This window comes from Cavia porcellus, unplaced genomic scaffold (genome assembly GCF_034190915.1).
Source record: "Cavia porcellus strain 051 isolate PalLab524CR breed Dunkin Hartley unplaced genomic scaffold, mCavPor4.1 scaffold_2, whole genome shotgun sequence".
NCBI classification, from domain to species: Eukaryota; Metazoa; Chordata; class Mammalia; order Rodentia; family Caviidae; genus Cavia; species Cavia porcellus.
Genome location: NW_026947485.1, coordinates 100,718,246 through 100,743,505, shown reverse-complemented (window position 1 = coordinate 100,743,505; position 25,260 = coordinate 100,718,246). Strand labels below are relative to the sequence as shown.

Genomic DNA, 25,260 nt, shown 5'->3' with positions numbered 1-25,260 from the left:
GATCTGGTAAAGAAACTCAGATATAAAATGTGTGTGATTGGACCTTCCCTGAAAAAAAAAGTTGGTGTCTCAACACTGAAACATCTTGATAAAATTTTTCTCAAAGCAAAACTCTCCATGGAACCCTTGAAACTAATTCAAGATGATTTTCAAATCAAGAGCAGTAGGCATAGGAGTCCATCATTGGGCTTCTTCCAGACTTGTAGCATTCTGCAGTGGATGCATTTGGTTCCTGGGGGCTGAGTCATGGTGTCCCTGATAGGCGCTGGCCCTGTACCCTCTAGGGTGGCACCCAAGTCCTCTTCACATGTTAAGGCCACCTTGTTGAGCTTGGGCTACAACAGAGAGAAAACACCAAACATCTTTTGGACTTGTTTTGCTATTACTCACTGCAAAGGAATGGCATGCCATCCATGTGCCAGTTCAAGTGCCCGCTCTCCGGGGCCCTGCTGGAGCAGGAGTATGAGGGAAGGGAAAGTTGCCAGGGCGGGGAGGAGACACAGCTGCCCGTGGGGCTGGGTCTGAGTGCTCACTTGCCAACCTCAGTGTCCTCAGCAGCGGGTTTGCTACCAGCTCAGATGGCCTGGGGTTCTGGAACAAAAAGGACAGTAGTGAACTTGGAATGGAAAAAACAAGAGGGCAAGGGCATGGAAGGGAGACAGCGGGGTACAAATATCCCCAGCCAGGCCTTCTGCTGGTGCCCTGCTATTTGCACGCCTTGGCCTGAAGCTCTGTCGCCTCTTCATGTGACAGCTAGGAGCAGCATGGCAGGAATTCAGATCTGCTATAGGCACAATTGAGCTCTTTAAAGAAAGCCAGAGGAAGTCTTATCATGTGTGATGCCTGTGGTTCTCAGGGGCATTGCTGGGGAAACTGCTCAGCCAAAAGGCCTGAGTAGAAAATGGACCACTAAAGAATACACACGGCTCCAATCACAGCTCCTTAAATGAAAAATCTCTCGGTTCCAGGTCGTGACCTCCATGGGATCTCAGAGCAGGGCTGTGCCCCACAAATCAGCTTCTTAAGGTGATCCATGAATTCTGGGGACAGTTAGACCCTGGAGTTGGATTCCAGATGCAGGATCCCACAGCCAAGGCTGCAAGGCACCTGTGGAGTTTACCCACTGTTTGAATCCTAGCACAGAAGGTCTCACATTTCTTACGTGAATGTGACAAAGTGAAGGAATGAATGGCAGTGTATAAATGAGGTATGTGGCTGCTTCTGCAGCTTAGTGCTCTGTCATCACTGCTGCTTGGTGTGACACAGCACCGTCAGCAACCTGTTTATGCACCGTAGGACTTGTCTCTCCTACTTGTCTTCCTTCAAAAAGCAATCTTGAATAAAGCCTCACTATGTCACTGTCACTGTCACAGATTGAACTGTTTAACTGCTTTCCTTTAACAAATTCTTTAGCAGGGAGCAGAGCACAGTGGAGACTCAGGTTTTGCCAAGGATGTTGCCCTTAGTTCAGACACTCACGGTTGGGCCCCTCCCAAGTCAGTCTCAGAGCCACGAAATCCACTGTTCACCCAGCACAGTACATCACACACAACACTGACGCCTGCATAGTCAGCCACTGCTCCTGACCAAGCCTCCTGCCCGCTCTTCTGCCCTCCTTCACTGAAGAAAGTCCTGACCTCATTCTTAGGCCCCTGCAAAAGCCATCAGAGTTCTCCACCCTGGCACACATTGGAATTCCCTAAGGAGCTCTGCAGGAACTGCAGCTTGTGAGCTGACCTGCAGAAATCAGAGCTAATCATGAGGAAAAGGCCCAAGAAGGGGTGTTTTTGAGCCACTCTACTGGCTCTGATACACATCTCCCTTCTCCTGGCCCTCGCTCTATGCCCCTATCCGGGCGCCTATCAGACCTCTCTCACCAGAACACTCCAAGAAGAACACTCCACATCCTGCCAGCAGGTGAGACAATATTATACACCTTCACTGGACTAAGACCCCCCAGGACAGGAGTGGGTTTTCTCTGTTCTCAGATTTAGAGACCCTATAGTAGACCTCCTGCAATGGCACCTGCGTGGCTACAGTAAGTCAGATATGGTTTATCCCTCTGTCCTGCCACCAAGTCTTCCCACCTACTAACCATGATGGACCAGAGGTGGATGCAGGGTCACATGGGTACACATTCCACAAGCTCTCTAGCAACCCATGCCCCAGGAGACAGGAAGGGAGATGGAGGAAAAATGGATCCTCTGCAGAAATTCAGCAGAGGTTAAGAAAAGCTCCTCCTAAGGCAAGCCAGCACCTGCTTCTTCCCAGCCAGGCCAATTGCTTCCCTAACTGATGTATTCTATCAGGTTGCTACAGTTTGATCTAAAATGTCCCTCAAAAAGGCTTATGTTCTCAGAGATAGGGCTTTTGAAAGATGATTGCATCATGAGGGTGCTAAAATTCACCAGTGGATTAATCCATTGATGAATTTCTAACTGAATGTGCTGTTAGGGAGTGAGGGCTAGTTGGAAGAGGTGGGTCATGGATGGTACAGTTCGGAAGAGTGTATTTCAGTTCTTCCTCACTCTCTCTGCTTCCTGGCTGCCAGGAGGTGAGCGGCTTTCCTCTGCCTTTCCTTTATGCCACGCTGGCTCTGTTTTGATAGAGATTATCATAAACTGAAACCTCTGAAACCCAGAGACAAAATAAATCCTTTCTCCTTTAAGTTGTGTCTTTGAGATATTTTGTTCCAACAACAAAAAGCTGGTTAATACACAGGGTTACCAGATAACAATCACTTCCCATGTCCAGTGTACTTTTTTACACCAGCTAAGTCCACTATAATCAAGCAGTCAAGCAACTCCCACCCAACATCATTCTGGCCAGGAACGCACAGCAGTCCCGTAGAGTGGCCACATTTTCTGCCTGGCTAAAAACCAACAAGGCACACTGACTCTAGCAGCTCCAACTTCTGAGAGGCCAAGCTACCAAGGGAAACACATTGTCTTTAAGATATTTACCAAATCCTACTACACTGAAAATAAAAGGAAAAAAAAAAAAAGCAAAAACAGCTATGTAAAATAACCAGGATTGATGTCACTGATTTTTTTTCCTAGCACAACTCATCAATTCAGGATGTAGATTGCAATACAACAAATAATAAATCATTTGATTAAAAAATCACGATGGGCGTATGACACATATATATATACCACTGCTTTCTAAAATTCCTCCTGGAAGCAATTTACCGGCGGAAAACACACGCAAAGGAACAGGCTGAGTGTTGCTTAGGCTGAGCAGACAAAAGATGGATCAGAGCAACGAGGCCATCACTTCTCACCTTCGGGTCCTGCTCAAGGTTGCAGTGTGCTTCCATCTAAGCAGACGGATCACTTCGGCCTTCTTTTGCTGGACACAGATGAGAAGCCGCCATTTCCGCAGGCCCAACAACATGAACACTGCCTCAGACTCTGCAGGGAGGGATGAGGAATCAGTCCACCAGGGGCAGCACTGAGCAAGAAAAAGATTCTCAACCCCTCTACTTGGGGGCTGCTGAGAGGAAGCAGGAGAGAGGGGTGGCGGGCAAGTCTTAGTCTCCTCATCTGCAGCAAGCACCTGACTTCAATTATAAATGAGGAAATCAAACTGGTAAATTTCTCAAACACATCACATTTAAGGCAAAAGGTAAAATTTGACTTTGGTTGTTGGTAAAACTTGCCAGAAAATGTCTCTCTCATTATGTGAAAACGTGAAACTGTTAAGAAAACTAGAAATGCATAAAAGTGTGTGTGTGTGTGTGTGTGTGTGTGTGTGTGTGTGTGTGTGTGTGTGCGCGCGCACGCACACGGTGTTTGATGGTAATGTCTTTTAGAGTTGATTCTTCAGTGTTGAATGAACTCAGTTTCCTGAGCATAGAGACTCTACCAAATCTGTGTGTCAGACTTAGGAGCTGCCCTGCATGAATGGCTGGGTGCCTGGGTAAAGCCTGATTATAAAATGAAGACAGGAAATGAATTTTCAGCACAATTGGAGTCATTGCTATTGTTTCTAACCACCATGACTTTTCATGACATTTTATAGTCCTTGGAGGCCTCAGTTAACTTCCCTCCACCCTGAAGGGCAAAAATTCTTACATTTCTCAATTGGGTCTATTCGTTGCCCTTTCAAAAATTTGCTCTCTCATGCTCCTTGGAAATCTGTATCCACACTCCAGAAGAGCCAAGAGCACTTCCTCTCGAGCTCTCCCTCTACTCTCGGTGTAATCCTGTCTTTCTTCAGGTCTTACCAGAGTGACTGCAGTAAGTCACTACCAAGAGGAGAGCCTGATGGCTTCATAGCACCTGTTCTGACAGACTTTCTGTCATCACTTCACCCCTTCAGGAACTTTCACAGTTGCACACAGATTTCTCCATTGTCAGGGGACTATTAAAATGTGGGCTCCCAATTAGGCTGAGGGCCTTCAACAAGAGGCATGGCTGCCAAAGAAAGTTCAGGGTCCCTTCCGGTTTGTCTCTATCACAGGCCAAAGGTCACAATGTGCACAGAGTGCAGCTTCCTGAGCCCAGTCCCAGCAGCTCTGCTCGCATGAACCTTCATCTCTGATGCAATATTAAATGGCCCATTCTGTATTAATTTATTAGGAGCACCACCTAATTCCCAAGAATGTATAACTCAGCTTTGAATAATGACTTTAAACAGATCAACAGTGAAATATAGACATAGCACTACTTTCATGCCAAGCCACTCTGCACTCTTTAGACAGAATCTCTATCCAGGGAAAGTCAGTTGTCTTTGCTGTGCAAGATCACTCAGCCTCCTCCTCAAGCACTTCACACTCTGCCCTCAACCTGAGGTCATCATCTCCCCTTAAGAAATGCATCAGGTCACATTTGCTGATATCTTTGGACTCAGTGATTACCTCGCCTTCTCACATACACGCATGATCCTGCTGCCCTGGTGTCCCATACCTACCTCCACTCTGGGCTATACCATCAGCAGGAGCCCTTTCTGAGCCTCCTAGCCGAGCATGTTACCGGGTGGCCCAGGTGGGTGACATACCTGGAATCCATGGGCTTTATGAGCAGGGGAGAAGGTCAGGCAGGACCTATAAAGACGATGAATGCATTTTTCTACATAAGGAATCTCAAAGAGGACCATGACTTTAAACAGGTTAGGAAATGTTGATCCCTACCACACAGCCCAGCTCCTAGACATCGTACCAGTTTTTACAGAAGCTTTTCCATCTTTCTCATCTCATGCTGTCTACCCCTGGGCTCCAGCTCTACTCAGACATCTGCTGTTCCCAGACAGCACACATTATTTATCGCTGCTATACAAGCACATGGAAGTCCCTCTGTCAGGAAGAATTCTGACCCTGTTGGCTGCCAAGAAAACATTCTAAACCAAAACCTGCTCTATTTGGTGAAGCCCTTCCATGCCTCAGTCCACAGGCCCATCCCCCAGACTCTGTCCACCTCAACATCCAGTGTCATATTTGTCAGTCTTTGGTAGTGACAGGTTGTGGCCCCCTGTGGACATGGAACATCTATACAACAAACACCCTGCTTTCTTTTTGTAACGCTGATGCTAAGCAGAGTGTGTGAATAAGCGCTCAACAAATATTTAAGATTCCCACTCTCCCTTCTAAATGATCTCAGAAACTCTTAAGCACTACTCACAGCTGATGAAAACGAAGAAACATCCTTTGAAAGAATATTGTTGGCCAGCAAAGAATACATCTAGCTTGGCTCAACACAGTACAAAATTATTAAATTTCTGGCCCTTGCACTTTTCTATTACATTGAGCCAAAATCAAGACTTTGCTTAAAGGAATTTAAATGGATAGACTGATAACATCTTCGATAGATGACTGAGCTTTAGCTAAGGCTTGCAATGTTGGCAAGAAGTAATTTATTGAATAAATGATACACTTAATCAAGTGCCGCACCGAGCTAAGGAAGGGAGACTGCTGAGTCAAATAGAGTGGAAAATTAAGGGCAAGGTTACCATTCCAGAGCATTCTCTGTCCGGCACTTAAATGTTTAGCTTATTATAAAGGCTGTTTTCAAGGACAGGAACAACTGTGTACTGAAAGCAAAGTGTTAATTGCAGTGAATGATGTGACCAGTAACAATGCGAGTTTTTAGGTGACTTGAAATAACGTGCTGGAGACAGAAGTTTCTTTTTGATTAGTAAATTTCACAGCACAACTAAGATTGTGGAGTTTTATTTTTGCTTATTTAGGAAGCTAACATTTTATTCTCTTTGGAAGAGCATTTGCATGTTTTCTATTCATTAAAGCAAGAAATACCCTAAGGCAACATTTTGTTGGTCCAGATTGAGTTACTGTAAATCCTTGACGGTAATAAAAGGACACAAACATTCTGATTTCTTATTAATTCACACTGATTTCCTTCTCTATAATTGTGAGAGCTTCTGCTTCAGGGGCTTAAGATGTCTGGGACTGAACTCTATGCCTAATGTGGGCGCGCGTCACCTGTGCTCTCTAGAAGTGTCTCAGGCCATGCCCTAGCCCTTATCTCCTGCCCACACACACCCAGGATGCAGGCTCACGCTGCACTGGAAGGGAAGGGGCAGCCTCCTGAGCTGCCAAGGGGGGGAAACAGAAACCCGGCATCTGACTCTCTCTCTCCTTGCTGTATGCAAAATGCAGATAGCGCCCTGAAAAGAGCAAAGACTGGGAAAGAAAGTCGTACAGCTGCAGAAGTCCTGTGTCCCAAAACAGGTCTATCAGCTGGGTTTCTGGAGCAGGGGAGTCTCTAGAACAATTTACTTTGTATCATGAAGAATGCTAGAGGCCTCCCACCTTGGGTGACCATATCATCTTATCTCAAAAGCAACACAGCCTATGATGGAAACAGTATGCTGTGTAACAAGTGGACAGATACAGAATTGGCTAAGGGGAGGGTCAGTCCTAGGAGTACTGTCCTATGGGAAAAACTACTGGTGTAGTCAGGGCCCATCTGGCTCCTTGTGCCTTCTTCACCCCAGAGATATGGGTCACCACCGTGACTCAAACATTAGCAGCCCACGAGGAGACAAGTCCTGCCCATTCCCTGTGCTGCACGCCACCTGCAAAATTAAAAACTTTTTCCCACAACAGGAATGTTAGTTGTTTACACTTTTTTTTTTTTTTTATCAGTACCGGGGATCGAACTCACGACTGCCTGCTTGCAAGGCAGGTGCTTATGCCGCTGAGCTAAATTCCCAGCCAGGAATGTCAGACAAATTGAAACAGGGGTGAGGGAAAGGTGAGGAGAGAGGTCCCAAAGCCAAACATCAAATTTTCCAGAGAAGCATCTGCCTTTGGGCTGGCCTCTCTGTGCTGAGGAAGAAGGGTTACAGGGCTCCCCCTTCCCACACAGTGCTCTGAGGATGCATCCCCCACACTGAGTGCTTGTGCTTGTGTTGTGGGCCAAGAGGTCAGGACTGCCAAAGGGTCAAGGCCAACACTGCTGAAAGCAAGTAGCTCTGGAGAGCAGATAGATTAAAGCCTGAAAACACCAGGTCCTTCTGGGGTGAGAGACAAAATAAACAGGCACAGTATAAAGGCCATCAAAAACCGTACATTGTATTCAAGTGGCTATGTGATAAGACATTCAAAATTCTTGGTTGAGAAGAAAAATGGAACTAATTTTCTCCCTAGTACAAGATCAAGTGACTACTGTCCAGCTGGAAATATCCACATAGATTTAAGAACATTAATAACCAAAAATTATGCTTGCATTTATAGAAAAGAAATGAAATGACTGTCTTGAGCACAAAACAGTAGTGGCCAAGGAGTTGATGCTAGTATTGTTGTAAGCCTTTTGTTCAAGTCCTGTTGTCCTTTGGTAAGTGCATGCTAAGTCTCTGGACATACCCCCCACGCACCTGTGTGACCCTGTCATTTTCCCTTATAAAGACAGGAATTGCACATGCATAGGTACATTTCCTACCTTTTCCTTCTGCCCTATTCCTTTGGATATGCCCCAAATTGCTTGCCTTGAACTATAGACTGCTCAGCTGCCTGTGAAAACCAGAAGTCCTGTCCTCTTGACTTCCTGTTACTGCTCTAGGCAGAGGAAATTCATGACTCGGATAGCTCTCAACACTGGGTCTCCTGCATTGTTGACCACTCCCACACAACTGTACCATCTCCATGCATCCATGCATCCATCCATCCGTTTCACACTTCAGTGTGCTCTGAGTCCCAGGTACTGTGTGACCAGCAGGCCATCCAGGAGTTGCTGACTGCCAGTGGAATTCATGCACCAAGCCTTGGTATTCCTGTATCAGCCTTTCTTAGAGATACAATTCAGTGTTGCTGACACCCAGATCCAAGACCCAAAAACATTGTCCTCCATTCTTCACCCAATAAATCCTGGGTTCAAAACACCTGCCCAAAACACTTTCAGGTTTTAGCCTGTAATCAAGGATCAAATTTTCCTTCAAAGCCTTCCTACTCTCAATGGAGTTTATAGTTGCTCTGGAGAAAAATTTGCTTCCTCAAAACTTTTGTTACTTGATACAATAGACAGTAATAGATGAGATTACATCTTTTTTTATTGCATTTGAGAGATATTTTAAAATAGATCCATCCTTTTAAAATTTTCTATTTGGTCCTTATTTCCTTGGGAATCAATGTAAAAGAATATGTTTATTTGTTTTTTGAGAATATGTTGTTAAGAGTTTTTATTTCATAAGCTTCAACAATCCCTTTGAAGTATTTATATAGTTGAAAGAAAGACACAGGACCCACATTTCTGGTTGTGATCCAGATGGAGTAAGAGTTCAAAGGCTGTGAACCACATCAAAACTCCCCAAGTGGAGCACCTGGATGGGGCGAACCCCGACAGGTGAGATTTGAGGAACCGCATCCAGAAACAAAAGAAGAAAAGGATGCAAGTTTGGTAATCCCCAGACTGTTGATCTCCCAGCTCATATCCAGCCTTAGCCTCTGCCCCACCTGCATCTGCTAGAGATGGTTGACCTAAAATCCTCACCATATAGAATATTAGCCAGCATTCTGCTTTTGTAGACAAAAATGCAAGTGACAACAAAAAGGTAATCATCCAAAACATACTTGATACATCTGTGGTCAGTCCCTAAAATTAACAGCATGCTAAATGTACCCACCAACTTGATATCACTCTACCTAGAGCTGGTCTCCAGAAAGAGAGTGAGAAATGTTGCTAAGTTGAGAAACAGGAGGGAGGCCCTGCCTTGGGACCAGCTGCACAGAGCAGCTTTTCCTGGACCAGCGATTGCCAGGATCACAGTACTGAAAGTAGCAGACACTCAGAGATGACCCATAATAGCCTCTTTTTTTTTGGATGGAAGAAAAGTGGTTTTGAGGTTTTTAGGCACAGTTTATTAATTTCATAGCTTAATCTTCTGGTCTAGAGGCTGCTCTCTTACTATGGTGCCATACACTATACTCTAGACCATGCTACTTCTTGGTGCTGGGTTTGGTTCACCTTTCCATCGCCTCACACTCTGCATGTTCTAATCAAACCAGGAGCCCAGGTTAATATACAAAGCAAACTGTATTTCTGCCCTATTGATCACTAATTCCAGAGTCTGTGGTGCATGCTGAAGAATGAATTCATTCACGGAGCACAGGTGAGCGATAACACTATGAGATCAAATACTTAATCATGCAAAGTTTATGTAATTGTTCAGATTATCCTACAAAAACTAAAGTTACCTGCAGGTCACATCAGATTGATTTGACCTCCCACATTGGATGGCACATAAAAGGTAGAACTTATTTGTATGGATTTTGACTTTATTTATTCATTTATATACTTTCTTAACATGTGCACTGCACAGCATTGAGTGTTTAAGAATCATAAATACAGTTTACTGGGTGCCAGCCACATGCCTGGTAATTTATATGCATCATCAGTCTGCTTTGCAGTAGCCATCTAAACAGACTCGATCAATCCCATTTTAGAGGGGAAAAAATGCAGTGGTCTGAATTATGAGTCACTTGGCTAGGCTCCTATTAGAACCATGCCTGAACCCAAAGTCCAAGCTCTGAGACACACCTTTTGCTGATTACTGATATAGGAGATAAAACTATCTGAATGAGAAAATTGGAAATAGAGTCCACTAAGTGATTTAGGATGGGCTTTAGGATGTCCTTCTGTGGAACAGAAAGGAAAAGAGATTACTCTTGGGTAAATGATCCAGGAAGCCTTGGTGGAGTCTGAAGCATTTGAGTTGAGCCTTGAGGTACTAGAGTTCATATAACGAAGACAAAGAGAATGGAGATGTGCAGCACAAGGCTGGGCAGGCTTCACCTCCCAGGATCTTGGCAATTATCAGGAGATAGCTGAAAGATGGTCTAGAACATACTTTTTTTCTAGAAATAATAAAAAATACCAAGGAGGTCAATCTTTATCTTAATGGACACATTCATTCCAATTTTGGAGCACAACTTCCCTAAATGTAACTCAAACATGATAAATGAAAAAGACCGGTCACATGAGGGAAAGGAGTCAGCTTAGCCTGTGTTCCCTTAATGCTTCCAAATGTGTTTTCTTGTGAGGTCACATAAGTTCTTTCCAGTCCAGCTGTGTGTTCAGCGTCTCCAACAGAACAGACCCCATAATTCCTGGATGGACCACTATTAATCTCTCTCTGATTCAAGTTCAATCTATGCTACCAAAAATATATGGCTACCTCCCATCTATACTGTTACCCACTAAAAATGTAAGCTCACTGATGGCACACATGCCCCTGAGAACCTCTTGTCATTTATCCATCCACCCAACAGCAGTCAGCAAGAGTCCACTGGCAGGTACATGGCTGAGTGCTGAAAACAATGTATTCATGAAAATTGCATCTCAGGCTATCTTTCCAAAGCAGAGTAGAGCTGGTATAATTAAATGGATTCAGAAAACACAAAGATCTATACTAACTTGTGCTCAAGGAAGCATCACAGGGCAACAATTCCCTCATGGACATCCCACAACTGAATTGGCTGGGGATGATGAGAGGGTATGTTATTAAATCTAGAACCATCCTGACCTATCTAACATCCTGGCCTTGTTTAGAGACAACTCTGGCTTCCAACTCTGTCTACACATGTAAAGTGTGCTGGATGGACTGGGGGGATCCTGCTGGGTCACAGACATTGCTTAACATAAGAAACAAAGGTCCAGAAGTCACATTCAGGAGCAGGGCCATGTCAGGCTGGGTACTGATCCCCATCCTTCTCAATGACATGTAGTCCCCACCTCATGGGCCTGCTCTGTGGCACCCCTGGTCTTTAATTTGCCTCAGACCTAGAGCTTGTGCTGGGAAGTCTGTCCCCAGCCCTGTTCATGCACAGAACTCTGCCTGTACCGTGAACATCAAATGATGGTGATGGTCAGAGACTACCTCAGGGTCCACACCCCAATATTTTATGCCTGCCTTTGCTTAGTGCCCCAGTTTTGAAAATGCCCCCCTCCCACACACACAGTTTCAATAGACATGGTCCTTATTGAATAACCCATCCGCCTTTATACAGACCCTCAAGCACCCCGGGTTAAGGGGTACTTCGGGTCAAGGACACAAGTGACTGGACAGGGACAATAATTTCTAGAGCACATGAGAATCTGTGCTGATTTTCCTTCAACTAACCATACACTCATTCACCCTACAACATAAGCTCAGGGCCATTTTCTTTCCTTGCGTTTCCTGGATTGAAACGCCTGATAGAGTGGTCATAACTCAAGACAAATCAATAATGTAATTCTGCAGATATCACTTTATAACGTTTCTAGAAAGATTTACCACTCCTGGAAGGAATTTAAGTCAGGACCTGTACCATCTCCATGAGCTTGGCTCTGCCTCAACACCGTGTGGGTTGCCCAGCCGTGCCCAGATGGTCCCAGGGAGCAGGATTGGCACGCTGGCCCCTGGCTCCAGGATCGCTGTCGGTCAAGATACCGACACTGTAAATCCTGGCAGTCCTCCTTGGGCACCTGCAAGGGCCCCCAGCTTGTATCCTATTCTGTCCCCTGCCCAGGAAGACAGGGACCCACACCCCAGAAGGCAGTATCCCGCAGCGCCCCCACAGGGACTGGAGTTGGCGCAACTGGACTCACTTTCTGGAAAGGCTCCAGTATCAACCCCAGTGTGCGCAGCCCGGCACACACCGGCTGGCACTCTTCATCTCGACCTCGTTCACATACGTCGCCCTGTCACTGTTCCCTTTGCATGTAGCCACGCGCAGACACACAGGCTCTGCTCTTCTTGTCACCAAAAGGAAGAGCAAGACCTGTTTTTCTGTTCCCCAAGTTAGGCTGGGGACTCGGGGAGGGGACGCCCGAGGGCTATTGACGGGACCGCAAGTCCCTGGTGGCACCAGGTGCGCCGCTAAGGTGGCAGGGACCTGACTAGGACCCGGCACCCCAGCGCGGCCCGTCCCTCATGCAAGGCAGTGTCCCCGGCCTGCTCTGGCCACTCGGGACGCACAGCTACCGCGGGGATGCACCGCCACCGACCGTACCGCACTCCGCTCACCTCGGGGGCGCTGGTGTTGTTGCGCCGATCGCGCCGCCGCAGCTCCGCATCTCCCAGGCGGCCACCCGTCGCCCTCCTGGGCGTCCCGCGGTCCCCGCCTGGCGCGAAGGAACGTAGAGGGGACGCGCACAGGCAGCGGGGTCCTGGCGCCGCCTGCGATGCCTCCTGCCTCCCGCCTCCCGCCGCCTGCTGCCCGCAGCCTAGCAGGAAATTTGTCCGGCCAGTCCCGCCGCCTACTCGGCTGTCGCTCGGGCTCCCCAGCTTGTGGCGGGGGCGGGGGCCCTGACTTCGAGGAGCGGGGGCGACGCCTGGTGCCCGGCAAGGGGAGCGCACCCAGGGCGCCCGCCCTTTCCTGGGCGGTGACACCGCCCATAGGGCACGACCTAGAGGGCCTAGAAGTGCTTGTGCTCTCTGGAAGTCACTTAGCCAGTCTGGTGCCCCTTTGGGGGCGTCCGTGGCCCACACCCTCTGTGCTGACCTAGGTGCATGGAGAGTCTGCCATAGTGTGACGGAAATTCCTACCAGCAGGAAAGAAAAGACAAGGCCTTCCCTGTCCAGCTTGGCTCTGGGCTCCAGGAAATGGACTGAGTGGGGAAATGCTTCAGGTCATGCAGCTGGTAACTAAGAGCGCAGGCACCAGCAAATGCTCCTGTACTGGGAGAAATCAGTAGAGCTCTGAAATCTCCTGGGCCTAGTGCTCTCCTCCGTAAGAGGGTAAAAGGGTGTTCCTCGGTGCTGTGAGAGAGGACTTCAGTGACAGTGAGGCAATCTTCGGCGAAGTTAAACGCACAGGCAGAGTCGCACGAGAAAGGGTCTGGGTCTGTCGTTCTGAGAACTTTCCTGATAATTTCACTTTGAACATTCAGAAAGATTTCAGAGAGAAAGAAATCCAGATAAAGAGGCCCATCTGGGTTCTGAGTCTTTGTGCTGTCTCCTGTGGTTGGACCAAGGCTCAGTCATCATCCTGGATGCTGCGTTCTGTGGTGGGGACCTTGCTAAGTTTTATGAATGACTAAGGAATGAATGAATGAAAGAATGAGAAAGTGCCACTTTGATGTTAACACCCTACATCAATAGACACAGAAGATTTGCAACACGTGGGTTCTGTTGAGCACAGAGCCGCAAGCCCAAAGACTGAAGATACCTATTGGCTGAGACCCTCAGTTGAGCTGCTCACAACGACTTTCCTTCCACAGAGGCAAAGAACAGTGACGCCAGTGAGGAAAGTGAACTCCACCCTCCTTCCTCCCGTGCCCTGCATGCACCTGCCCATTGGACCTGTACAGAGCTGAAAACACCATTAGGTACCAAGAACTCAAAATTTTGCAGTTCTGGGGTCCTCTCTTCCAACCTCAGGCTTGTGAGCTCCTGGCTCCTCCTAGTATCTCCTGTCATCTCAGGTCTAACTCGTGCTCTAACTCACAGTCACCCCTGCCTCCACTCCCACCTCTGCTTCTAATCCATCTCCCAGTCTACTTGTTATCTATCTTCTCAATGTTTTGGAAATGTACCCTTTCTCACTCTCTTCACCTCTTCTGAAACTGCAGTGCTCAGACAAACCCCTGCTTAAAAGCCTCCATTCAGAACAATTCCCAAAATGCCATGAGGCTCCCCCTGACTTGTCAGCTGATCCCAGGCCCCTGCTGGCCTGCTGCAGCCCTTGTTCTTTCCTCACAGGGCAGAGCCAAACTCCTTCCCTCATGGCTGCCTGCAGTGCTTTTCTCTTTGGAAGACGTCCCTGCTCCTTTCTTCCACTCTCTTCCACTGTCTTCATCATGGTGTAAGATTATTTATGAGTTTATTAGCTCCTTTAGTGTCCATCATCCCACCTTCCTTGCATCCAGGGGTGAAGTTATAGCACCCTGGGCTGTCTCAGTCTCTCTCCTTGAGCTCCTAACCCATTCTGTAGCCAGGAGGTTCTCAATGAACACATGTGGGCTGGCAGAACAAAGAGGATGGGCCCCAGCAGGCATCAACAGGCAGCCTTGTTCCCTGGGAATCCACTGTGTGTGGGGAGGGGGAGTCTGACCATGCCCTTAAGGCTTAGCCCAGGTTGGATGGAGCCAGATGGCCCATGATGTCACCCAGCCCTGGATTTTCCTGCTGTTACAGCTGCAGAGGCAGACTATCCACAAGAAGGCAGTGACTTCAAAGCAGTTTTGCTTGTTAACACTGCAGGGCAGAGACTCTGACCCACCAAGAGAAAAACATGCCACCTTTGTCAGACATCTGCTGCTGCAAAGTGAACAGCCTTGAGAACATGATGAGGAGGCAGATGGTTTTTCTCTCTTGATAACATCCTCCCGGCTGGACCCCAAAGATTCTTCTAGGAATTAAGCAGTGCTCCTTAATGTCTTCTAAAGTCTGTAGACATCCTAACACCAGAGAAGTAGGTGGTCACAAACACATATAGCAGAGTGGTATGGAAACCCCTTGATCCTTCTTTACCATCTTTATTCTCCTCTCCAGGTTCAGGTCCCTGTATCAATTCCTCTGTCTTCATCTTAGTCCCAGGAACATCTCCTGCCTCTTGCTGAACACTTACCCACCCTCATGTTTTAGGATCCCGAGACACAGCCCTTTCTCTGCCTGTCAAAGCACACATTAGGTCTCTGCCCAATGCCATCCACTTGCCTGCTCTCCCAGCTCTTCCTCGACACCCAACCGCCATAAGCAGCTCCTTCCTGTAAGATACTGTTCCAGGTGGTATTCCTGGGACTGTTAGCGTCTCCTATAGGTGTGCGTGTCTTGTTTTCCATTGCATAGGCCTTTGTATTTCTCTGTAGTAATTGGGCAATATGTATCATGCTGACTTGGTTCTGTTGGAATGCGAATGCTGAGGCTAGAAATGCACTTTATGGGGATCAGCGAGAAAAGGAAAAACTGATGTGTGCAAATCAAGCAAGAATCTGTTTCTAAACAACACACAGAAATAGTAACATAAAGTTTTTTACATTGAGGAGAAAAAGCAGATCTTCGTGATTGACTGTGAGATAAATTGATAAGGAAAAATTGAGACAGCGCTGGTGTCTTTTGCGATCTTATCCAGGACTTGTTTCTTTGGTGAAGGAACTTAGTTGGATCAGTTATTTTTACAGATCTTTAGAAGGTACCAGAATGAATAACTCTAATGGATCCAAAAGTTTTAATTTTTATGTTGCCACAGCTTTCTCTTCCCTTCTTTTTCCAAGTTATGCCTAAATAGTAACAGTAAATACTCCCTAAAATCAAGACTAACCCTTTATTGGAATATTCCTCTACTTGTCAAGAAAAAAAAATAGTCATTCCTTATTTGAGGTCCTCACATTTTAATTTCTTATTGGATTCTTTTTCATTGAAGAAAAATATACATATGCTGTACAGATCATGGTATTACCGATCAGCCAGGGTTTCTTTTGCTTAACTTCTTGACGGAGTGGCAAGATCCAGTTTGACCTACCAGTTTGGAGGAATCAGTAAGACAGAAAATAAATCCATAAAGGACTGATTTCCAGATCTGGGACATCATATAGCACAGGGATATGATCCTTGAGTAAAAAAGGAAGCAAATGAGATAAGATCAACAATTGTCTCATGACAGTTCCAAAGATGGACTTCAGGCCAGGCTGGGAAACCAAAATGAATGCTGTAACCTTCTGTGAAAAGGACACTGAGTCTGGGGAGGCCAAAGTGGCCAGAACTGGTGATGAGTATGGGAGGGGACAGAGCTGCAGAGGCAAGCTGTGTAAGTGGAAAGAGGAATGGATTCTTGGAACCTTTGGTTGATTTTCATGCACACACATGAGGGCAAGCCACTGAAGAGAGCCAGCCACTGGAAAGCAGTGTGACAAACAATTCCAGGAGTTCTTACTGGGCTGGGAAGAAAAATATTATAACAGAGAATCCAGAAAAGACCTGTACAAATACAGACATCCTCTGCTCTAATTTTCAAAGAAGCAAGAGAATTTATTAGGAAAAGGATAATCTTTTCAAGAAATCAGTCTCCAACAGTTGTATTGAAGCAGAATTTAAAGGAAGATTAGTTGTTTTTTTTTTTTTTTTCCTCCTAGCCTTGGGCAGCTCCACTTTGAATTCCTCCTGCCTATAACTGTTACATCCTCTACTTTGTCTTCTTTCAAAGGATACAAGTAAGGTTGACAACTATGTTCCTGGACAGTCTTCTGACATCCTGGAATCTTTCTTTTTTCAAGGCTAAATTGAAAAACTATCACTGAGTAAGTGGTTGCCATTGTCTTGCTTCTGTAACTTCACCTGTAATCATTTTCAGGTTGGTACCAACCTTCTTTGACAAAATGAATAAAACTGGAGCCCTTCTTTTGTTCAGGGCTCAACCTGAACAAGAGTCTGCTGAATCATTGTACACTTAAATACATCCTCCTGTTTCTCCCACCCTTTCTCTGGACTTGAATTCTGCAACAGTGTAACCACATTTCTAAAAATGGGCTGCAGTCTTACCTCATTCTGTATGTAAAAATTAACTGGAAATTGACTACAACATTAAATATGATAGAAAATTAGAAAATCTCTACAAGAAAACATAGGAAAAATATTTGCAATCTTAGGGTAAGCAAATATTTTTTAATATGGCATTTAAAGCATAAAAGAAAGACTGACAAACAGGACCAGCAAATTGTAACATTGTGCTCTTCAAAGGATGTTAAATGACAATTTATAAGATTGTATGTAAAAACCTATAGGATCTGGCCAAAACTATAACATGGAGGGAAATTCATAGTTTTAATCTTTTTTATTTATGCAAACAATAATAAAGGAAATAAAATATCCATTTCAATATATTAGAAAAGGAAAAGCAAAATAAAGGATGGCAATATTAGCATAAAAACAAAATTCAGTGTCAAAACAAAACAGAATGATACAGATAGAAAGAAACAGAGAAAAAGAATACAAGTCATTGGTTCTAGAACTTCCTGAGTTCTTGTTATCACTTTCATATTGAAATAAACCTATATTCTAATAAAAATATCACTTTTTTGGTCTTAAGACATTTTGAATATATATATATATATATATATATATATATATATATATGCCATAACTTTGAATCTAGGATATCTTATCAAGAAAGTGTAAAGTATAAAAACAAAATATTTGATCACATAGGCATGCTACACTTCAGTCAGCAAAAAGATGTATATATACTTAAAATGTATAAACTTGGTTGAAATGCAAACAACAAAATACATAAACATATATATGAAACATGCAAAATAGACAAACTATTTTACTGCTCAAAAAATTACAAATAAAAATAATACCTCTATAATAAATAAATAAATGCTGTAAATAGAAAAATTATGTTATTAAAACTATGTATAATAATAAACATGTTAAGGTACATGTTAGAACAGTAATACCAACAGCTAATTCTTATATATCAAGAAAATTAAAGATATGAACGATATTATATGATGGAAAAGCTATGGATTATGAGCACCCTAAGGAAAAGCAATATTGGTATGATTTTAAATTAGCCAACTTTCTGCTGATGTGCACAAATATGTTGAATCAAAAATTTTCCTTCTAAAAACTTATCCCAAAGGAACACCTAGACATGTCAAAATTTTTGAACATATAAGGAATCACATCACATTGGCGGTACATCAATGAAAAGCTATCAACCTATATTTCTAGTAAAAAATTTGTATAAGTTACAGTTTACTTTGTGTGATGGCTAATATGAATATTAGTATGAAAAATGTGTCATGAAAACTGTGTACGAAAGCAGATTTTAAAACAGAATATCAGATAGGACTCCATTTTTGTATGAATGTATATATAGAAATACAGATATAGATATGGAAGTCACCCAATCAAGGAGAAAATTACTTCTTTCAGGGTGAGTTATTTATTGCATTTGATTTCTATTGTCTTTTCTACTTGAATACATTTATGTTATGAGCATGTATTTGTATCCTGATATAAAATTATTTTCACCCTGGTAAAAGGACTAGAAGAAAATAACTTCTGAAATTCTGTCCCACTGCTTAAAACTCATCAAAATAAATACACTTAGAAAAAAATCAGTTCTATCAATAACATGCAATGTTGTGAGGATATAGTAAAATGTGTACTATCATTGTGTTACAGGTAGGGTGGGAAAATGAATATTTTTTCCTAATGATCAACTGAGCATACACAGACAACTGCTTCAGTAAAAATTCATGTTCTTTTACTCACTTCCAAAACCCTAGGCAAGGAAACAATCAAAGATAGGGACAAAGTTTTGCACATGAGACTTTCTAAGCATTGTCCTTTCTCAATAATAGTTTTACAATTGAAAAATAAATGTCCTGGACTTCTGGGAAGATGGTGGAGTGGTAAGCAGCAGAGAAAAAGCCTTTCAAGGTTTGATTTTCAGACAAGCAATGTGAGGAAGAGAAGAAAGAGGGAAATGGGTCCCCTGAACCCAGAAAGGATCTCAAATGGGAATGGAAGCCGAGAAGGAGAGCCAAGATAGACATTTAAATGAAGAAGGATGTATCAGCAGCGCCTTCTTCCTGAAGTCAGACTCACTGCATGCGAGGGAGAAACTGAAAATTGGAGATGCAGGGTGACTGCTGGCCACCCCAGAGGCCTCCACAGAGAAATGTACTAATGGAAGGGAGCAGCGTGTGTGGCGGACTGCAGTGGCTGGTGAGTGGTGCAGGTTCAGATGCTCCATGGGAGATGACAGTTGGCTGGGAACCACATTGGAGAGGTGAGCTTGGAACTCAGAACAACTGCTGACTCAATCTAGTGGCCCAAGCTGAGTTCAAACCCATGGAAGGCACACTGAGGGCTGCAGGCTGGATGGGTCTGGTTCCAGTCAGAAACCAGTCTGAACTTTAGGGACAATAAATGTGCAGGCTTGATGGGATTATGTACCGTCCTGCTATAAAGCTGCTGCTGGCTTGCTGGGATTAATCAACACAAACCTGAATTGTGTCCATATTGTCCACCAGTAGCAGCAGAGATACATCTTGAAGTGGAACTTTTTTCTTTTTCTCTTGTTGTTCCTTTTTTGTTTTGTTTTTTGCTTGTTTCTGCTTCATTGCTTCTTCTTGTTTTTTATATAAATGCGACCATGTTTTCTAAGGGTTTTTATTTTTTCATGATTGATGCTCTGGTCTGTTCTTTTTATTTCTTTCTTCTTTTTTTCTCTTTGGTCTTCTACACCAGTTTCCCAAAGTCTACATAATCTTCCTTTGTCTTCTAGTTTGTTTCTAATCTCTTCCTTTTCTTCTGTTTCTCTATTTTTTCCTCCAACGCCTTTTAAATTTTCTCCCATGAGGGTAAAATTGTTATATTGAGGACTTATATACTGAATACAATTTTCTGATTTGTTTTAAATTTTGTTATATAAACATAAGTTTAGTTCATAGGATTAAAAGTGGCAAATTAATAGTTGCTTCAGTTTGGTATTTTCTAGACTGTGTTTGATGTTGCTGTTATTGCTGATTATACCTTGTTAGCCAAAATGACATAATTGTTGTAACCAGTTGTTCTTCCTGGTATACCAACACTGGGTTGACTGAGGATCATAAAAAAAGTATTATAGACCAGTGCCAAAGAACCACGGGATGGGCCAAGTAGGCAGCAACTTCTAACCACCAATAAACTGAAGAGGTAGGATCTTGAAATCAACTCAAAATCCAAAAGCCAGCTAAAACCAGAAGACTCTTTTAGAAATGGTTCTAAATACTATCAATAAAATTACTCACCATAGGCAATTTATAAGCATCAAACTAAGAATTAAACTTTTAAAAAATAGAAAACAAGAAGACACTTAAACAAAATTAGCCCAGACATCTAGCTAATAAAAGGAAAACCAATGGAGAAATGAGTTGGGACTATCTGAAAGTCATTATCTGGCCTCCCTGAAGGGGTAACAATGGAATTAACAAGGCAAATGATTGAGGCTCTAGAAAAAAATCAATTGACAATAATTTTTCATGAAATCACAGAGATGGTGAAAACCATAATGAAAAACATGCTTAGGGAACTCTAGAGCAGACACAGATAGAAATAGAGGAGATCTGGAAAATGATGGGAACCATTTCTGACCAATATAGGAAAGAAATGGAATCCATAAAACAGATTCAAATAGATATCTAGGAGATGAAATTTTTTCCATAGAAAGTATATGCAGCAGGATGAGCCAATGTGAAGAGAGAATCTTCGGATATAGAAGATAGGATTGTAGCGGGCAATCATGAAAAGAAAGATTTCTTAAAATATGAAGAGACCATGGAAATCAGTCTGATAGATGATGCAAAGAAGAACAACAGCAGATTGATCAGAGTCAATGAAAAAATCAGGATATGGCACAACTGACATTAAAATCTGTTCTCAGAAATCATGGCAGAAAACTTCCCTGGAAGGAAAAATAATTTTTGACATACAGATAAGTGAGGCATGTACCGCTCCAATTAGTCATGGTCAAAAAAAAATGTGCATCAAGGCATACATTAGTCAAGATTCCATAAATTCACTATAAGAGCAAAATACTAGAAGCTATTAAGGAACAAATTACCTATGAAGGAAAGCCCATCAAAATCACCACTGACTTCTCAAAGCAAACCGTCAAGTCAAGGAATATTTCAAGCCCCAAAAGAAAACGTTTTGATGTACCCCTCAAAACTATCTTTCAAAATTGATGAAGAGGGGATGGGGATTTAGCTCAGTGGCATAAGCATGTGCCTTGCAAGCGCGTGGTCGTAAGTTCAATCTCCGGTACCGATTTAAAAAAAAAAATGATGAAGAAATAAGGCATTTCCAAGACAAAGAATGCCCAAGGAATTTAATGAACGCCAAACCAGCACTCCAGAATGTTCTAAAAGACACTCTAGAAAAAGATAACAAGGTCTACAACTCCATGAACCCCAAGAGAATAAAAGAACCAGGCAAGGCAAACAAGTAAATAGAGTAGAAAAAAAAGGAGCCAACAACAGGAAATTAAATCAAAACATATTAGAACTATCAATGTTAATGGTCTCAATTCAGCAGTCAAAAGAAACAGACTGGTGGAATGAATTAAGGAGCGAAATCTGACAGTATGGTGCATATAAGAGACATATTTAACTCAAAACTAAATTCATAGACTGAAAGTCAAAGAATGGGAAACAATATTCTGTATGACAGGAACCTCAAAAAAGCAGAGTAGCTTTTCCATTTGCGAAGTGAATTTCAAGCCAAGACTGATTAAGAGAAATAAAGCAGGACACTACATCCTTGTAAATGAAACAATCCAAGAAGAAGAGATAACACTCATAAATATATATGCAAAAAAAATCAATGTACCCAGTTATATAAAATAAATATTAATGAACATGAAAAATCAAGTAATCACTAATACAATTGTATTAGGGAATATCAATATCCCACGGTCACAAATAGACAGGTCAAGTAGACAAAAAAATATCAACAGTAAAATACTAGAACTGAACCAAACTTTTGAACAAATGGATTTAGTAGATGTGTACAATGTTTTTCCTACAACATCAAAATACACATTCTTCTCAGCTGTGCATGGGATGTTCTCCAAAATAAACCACATACAAGCTGATAAAATATATTTAAGTAAATGCAAAGGAATTGAAATTATTTCATGCATATTATCAGACCAGAGTGCAATGAAATTGGGAATGAATAGTAAAAGAAACCATAAGAATTTCATAAACATATGGAAATTAAATAGCCTCCTGAGCAACCAGTAGGTCACAAATAAAATTAAAGAAGAAATTAGACAGCTTCCATGATTAAATTATAATACCAATGCAACATAATAGAACTTACAGGACATAGTGAAAACAGTCCCATGAGGGAAATTTATAGTAGTGAATACCCATATTAGGAAAACAGAGCAAGCTCATATACCCAACTTAATGTTGAATCTCAAGATTCTAGAAAAAGAAGAGAAAGTCAAAGGAGGAAATTATAAAGATCAGAGCAGAAATTAATTCAATGGAGACTAAGAAAAATGATACAAAGGATCAATGAATCAAATAGCTGATTCTCTGAAAGATTAAATAACATCAACAGACCCTTAGCCAATCTTATCAAAAAAAGACTCAAGTCCATGCAATTAGGAATGAAATGAATGCAATCACAGTGGACCCTGCAGAAATCCAGAAGATTCTATACTTATTTCAGGAACTGGTGTTCTAATAAGATGTAAAATGCAGAAGAAATGGACAGATCCCTAAATACATATGAACTAACAAAGCTTAATCAAGAGGATATAAAAAATCTTTTAAAAAACCAGTATCATTTAATGAGATTGAAGATGTAATGAAAAACATACCAACAAATAATGCCCCAGACCTGATGGAGTCGCTAATGAATTTTATAAAAAGTTTACAGAAGATCTAATACAGCTGCTTCTCAAACTCATGAATGAAATTTGAAAGGAAACAATATTCTCAAACTAATTCCTGGAAACAGGTATTACCCTGACACCAAAACTGGAGAAGGACCAAGCTAAGAAAGATAACTACAGGCCAATCTCCCTAATGAACATAGATGCAAAATTACCGGTTAGATACTGGCAAACAGAATGAGTCAAATCATCAAGAAGATCATACACCATGACCAAGTAGGATTCATCCCAGGGATGTAGGAATGATTCAACATGTGCAAATCAGTACACATAATATACCATACTGACAGAGCCAAAAACAAAACCCATATGATCATTTTGATAGATGTAGGAAAAGATTTGCTAAAGACCAGCATCCATTCATTATAAAAACCCTACAGAAAATTAGAATCATCACTTCCTCAACCTTGCTAAGATCAAGTATAGAAAATTAGAATAGATGATCTTTATCTCAATCTGTTAAAAGTCATTTATGAGGGGGATTCAGCTCAGTGGCATAAGCATCTGCCTTGCAAGCGGGAGGTCATGAGTTTGATCCCTGGTACCAAAAAAAAAAAAAAAAAAAAAAAAAAAGTCATCTATGAAAAACCAAGAGTCAATACTAAATGGACAATTACTGAAATCTTTCACACTAAACTCAGGAATCAGACAAAGATGTCTGCTATCATCACTCTTATTCAATATAGTCTTGGGGAAAAAATCAGTGGCCTTCTTGTACCTGAATCTTCTTGTACAAACTCACTGAGAGGGAAATTAGGGAAACAACACCTTTCACAATAGCATCCAAAAAAATGAAGTATCTAGGAGACAATCTAATGAAGGAAGTAAAACACATCCACACTGAAACTACAGTACTCTGAAAAATGAGATTGAAGAAGATAACAGAAAATGGTAGTATATCCCTTGTTCTTTAGTAGGAAAAACCAATATACTGAAAATGGCCATGCTTCCAAAATCATTATACAGATTTAATGCAATCCTAATAAAAATTCCAACAGCATATCTCTACAGTTAGACTAATGTCTTTCAGTCTGTACTGAACTAAAACCAAAATGGATCAAAAATCTAAATATTAAAACAGAAATGTTAAGTCTGCTGCAATGTAGAATAGGTAGGATGCTTGAAGACACTGTTGCAGGCAAAGACTTTATGAATAAAACCTCAGTTGCACAAGAACAATCACAAATAATCAACAACTGGCATCTCATCTTATTAAAAAGCTTTTGTACAGCAAGAGAAATCACCAACAGAGTAAAAAGACAACTCACATGTGGCAAAAATGTTTGCCAACTGTTCCTCAGACAAAAATTACTATCTAGAGTATACAAAGAACTCAAAAAAATCACATCTCCCAATCTAAAGACCCCATCCAAAAATGGGCATCTGAAATGAGTAGGCACTTCTCAGATGAAGAAATTGAAATGGCAAATGAAAAAGTGTTCAACATCTTTGGTGTTTGTTCAACATCTTTTTGTATTTGTGAAATACAAATTAAAACAACTCTAAGATTCCATCTCATCCTAGAAAGAATGACTTTTATCAAGAAATCAACCAATAACAAAAGCTGATGGGGCTGTGGGAAAAAACTGTTGGTGGGAGTGTAGACTGGTGCAACCACACTGGGAATCAGCATGAAGATTCTTCAAAAACTAGGACTAGAGGGCCCATTTGACCCACCTATTTCCTTTCTTGGTATCTTCCTGAAAGAATTAAAGGCATCATACCACAAAGATATATGCATAGCCACATTTATAGCAGCACAGTTTATAATAGTCAGATCTTGGAAACAGTCCAAATGTCCATCAACTGGTGAATCAGTGAAGATTTTTTTTTTTTTTTTGCAAATCAGTACTACTCTGCCATAAAGAAGGGTAAGCTTGAGACATTTCTAGGTAAATGGATGCCCTTGAGACAATACACACTTAAGTGGAGTAATTCTACACACATGTGTAAATACCAGATGGTTTCGCTGGTATGAGAAACCAAGTGTAAATAAAGATCAAAATGTATAATAGATACTGTGAAATAGGAAGAAAATGTTCAAATGGGATGGGGAACAAGGAAGTGGGGATGGTGGAAAGGAAAAGTGAAAAAATGGAGACAAAACTCTTGTCAATAAGGAAGAGAGGTTGAAGGGAAGGTAGGGAATGGGAAAAAATGAATCAAGTTGTATCATGTACAGGTACAGTTTCCCTATGATGAATGTGATCATTATGTATACCTAAAATGCACCAATTAAAATAATTTTCTTTGGTGTGATCAAAGAATACAATAAAAAGAGAAATGCAAAATATATTGCAAACGTCCATTTAATGTCTCTATAAATGATATGTTGGCCAAGTGGAGGACTGTCTCCAAGGGTTGGAAGCAACCATTCGCAGACAGTTAATCATTCAGCAGGAAAGTTCTGATGCATGAAG

General features: G+C 42.2%; 1 protein-coding gene across 5 annotated transcripts in view; it reads right to left on the bottom strand.

The window, feature by feature from the left end:
- Ptpre (protein tyrosine phosphatase receptor type E) overlaps positions 1–12,726 on the bottom strand; it is a 147,596-nt gene extending 134,870 nt beyond the window's left edge. For 4 of the 5 annotated variants that reach the window (XM_013143543.3, XM_063244930.1, XM_013143545.3 and 1 more), the window contains exons 1-2: positions 12,463–12,602; positions 3,284–3,413 (exon numbers count right to left, since the gene is read on the bottom strand). In XM_013143543.3, the coding sequence (XP_012998997.1) occupies positions 3,284–3,319 (36 nt within the window). In that variant the 5' untranslated portion in view covers positions 3,320–3,413; positions 12,463–12,602. Of the gene's footprint in view, positions 1–3,283; positions 3,414–12,462 lie in introns of all 5 variants that reach the window. The other variant, XM_013143547.3, reaches the window with a different exon arrangement.
- Between the last annotated feature and the right edge of the window lie 12,534 nt (positions 12,727–25,260).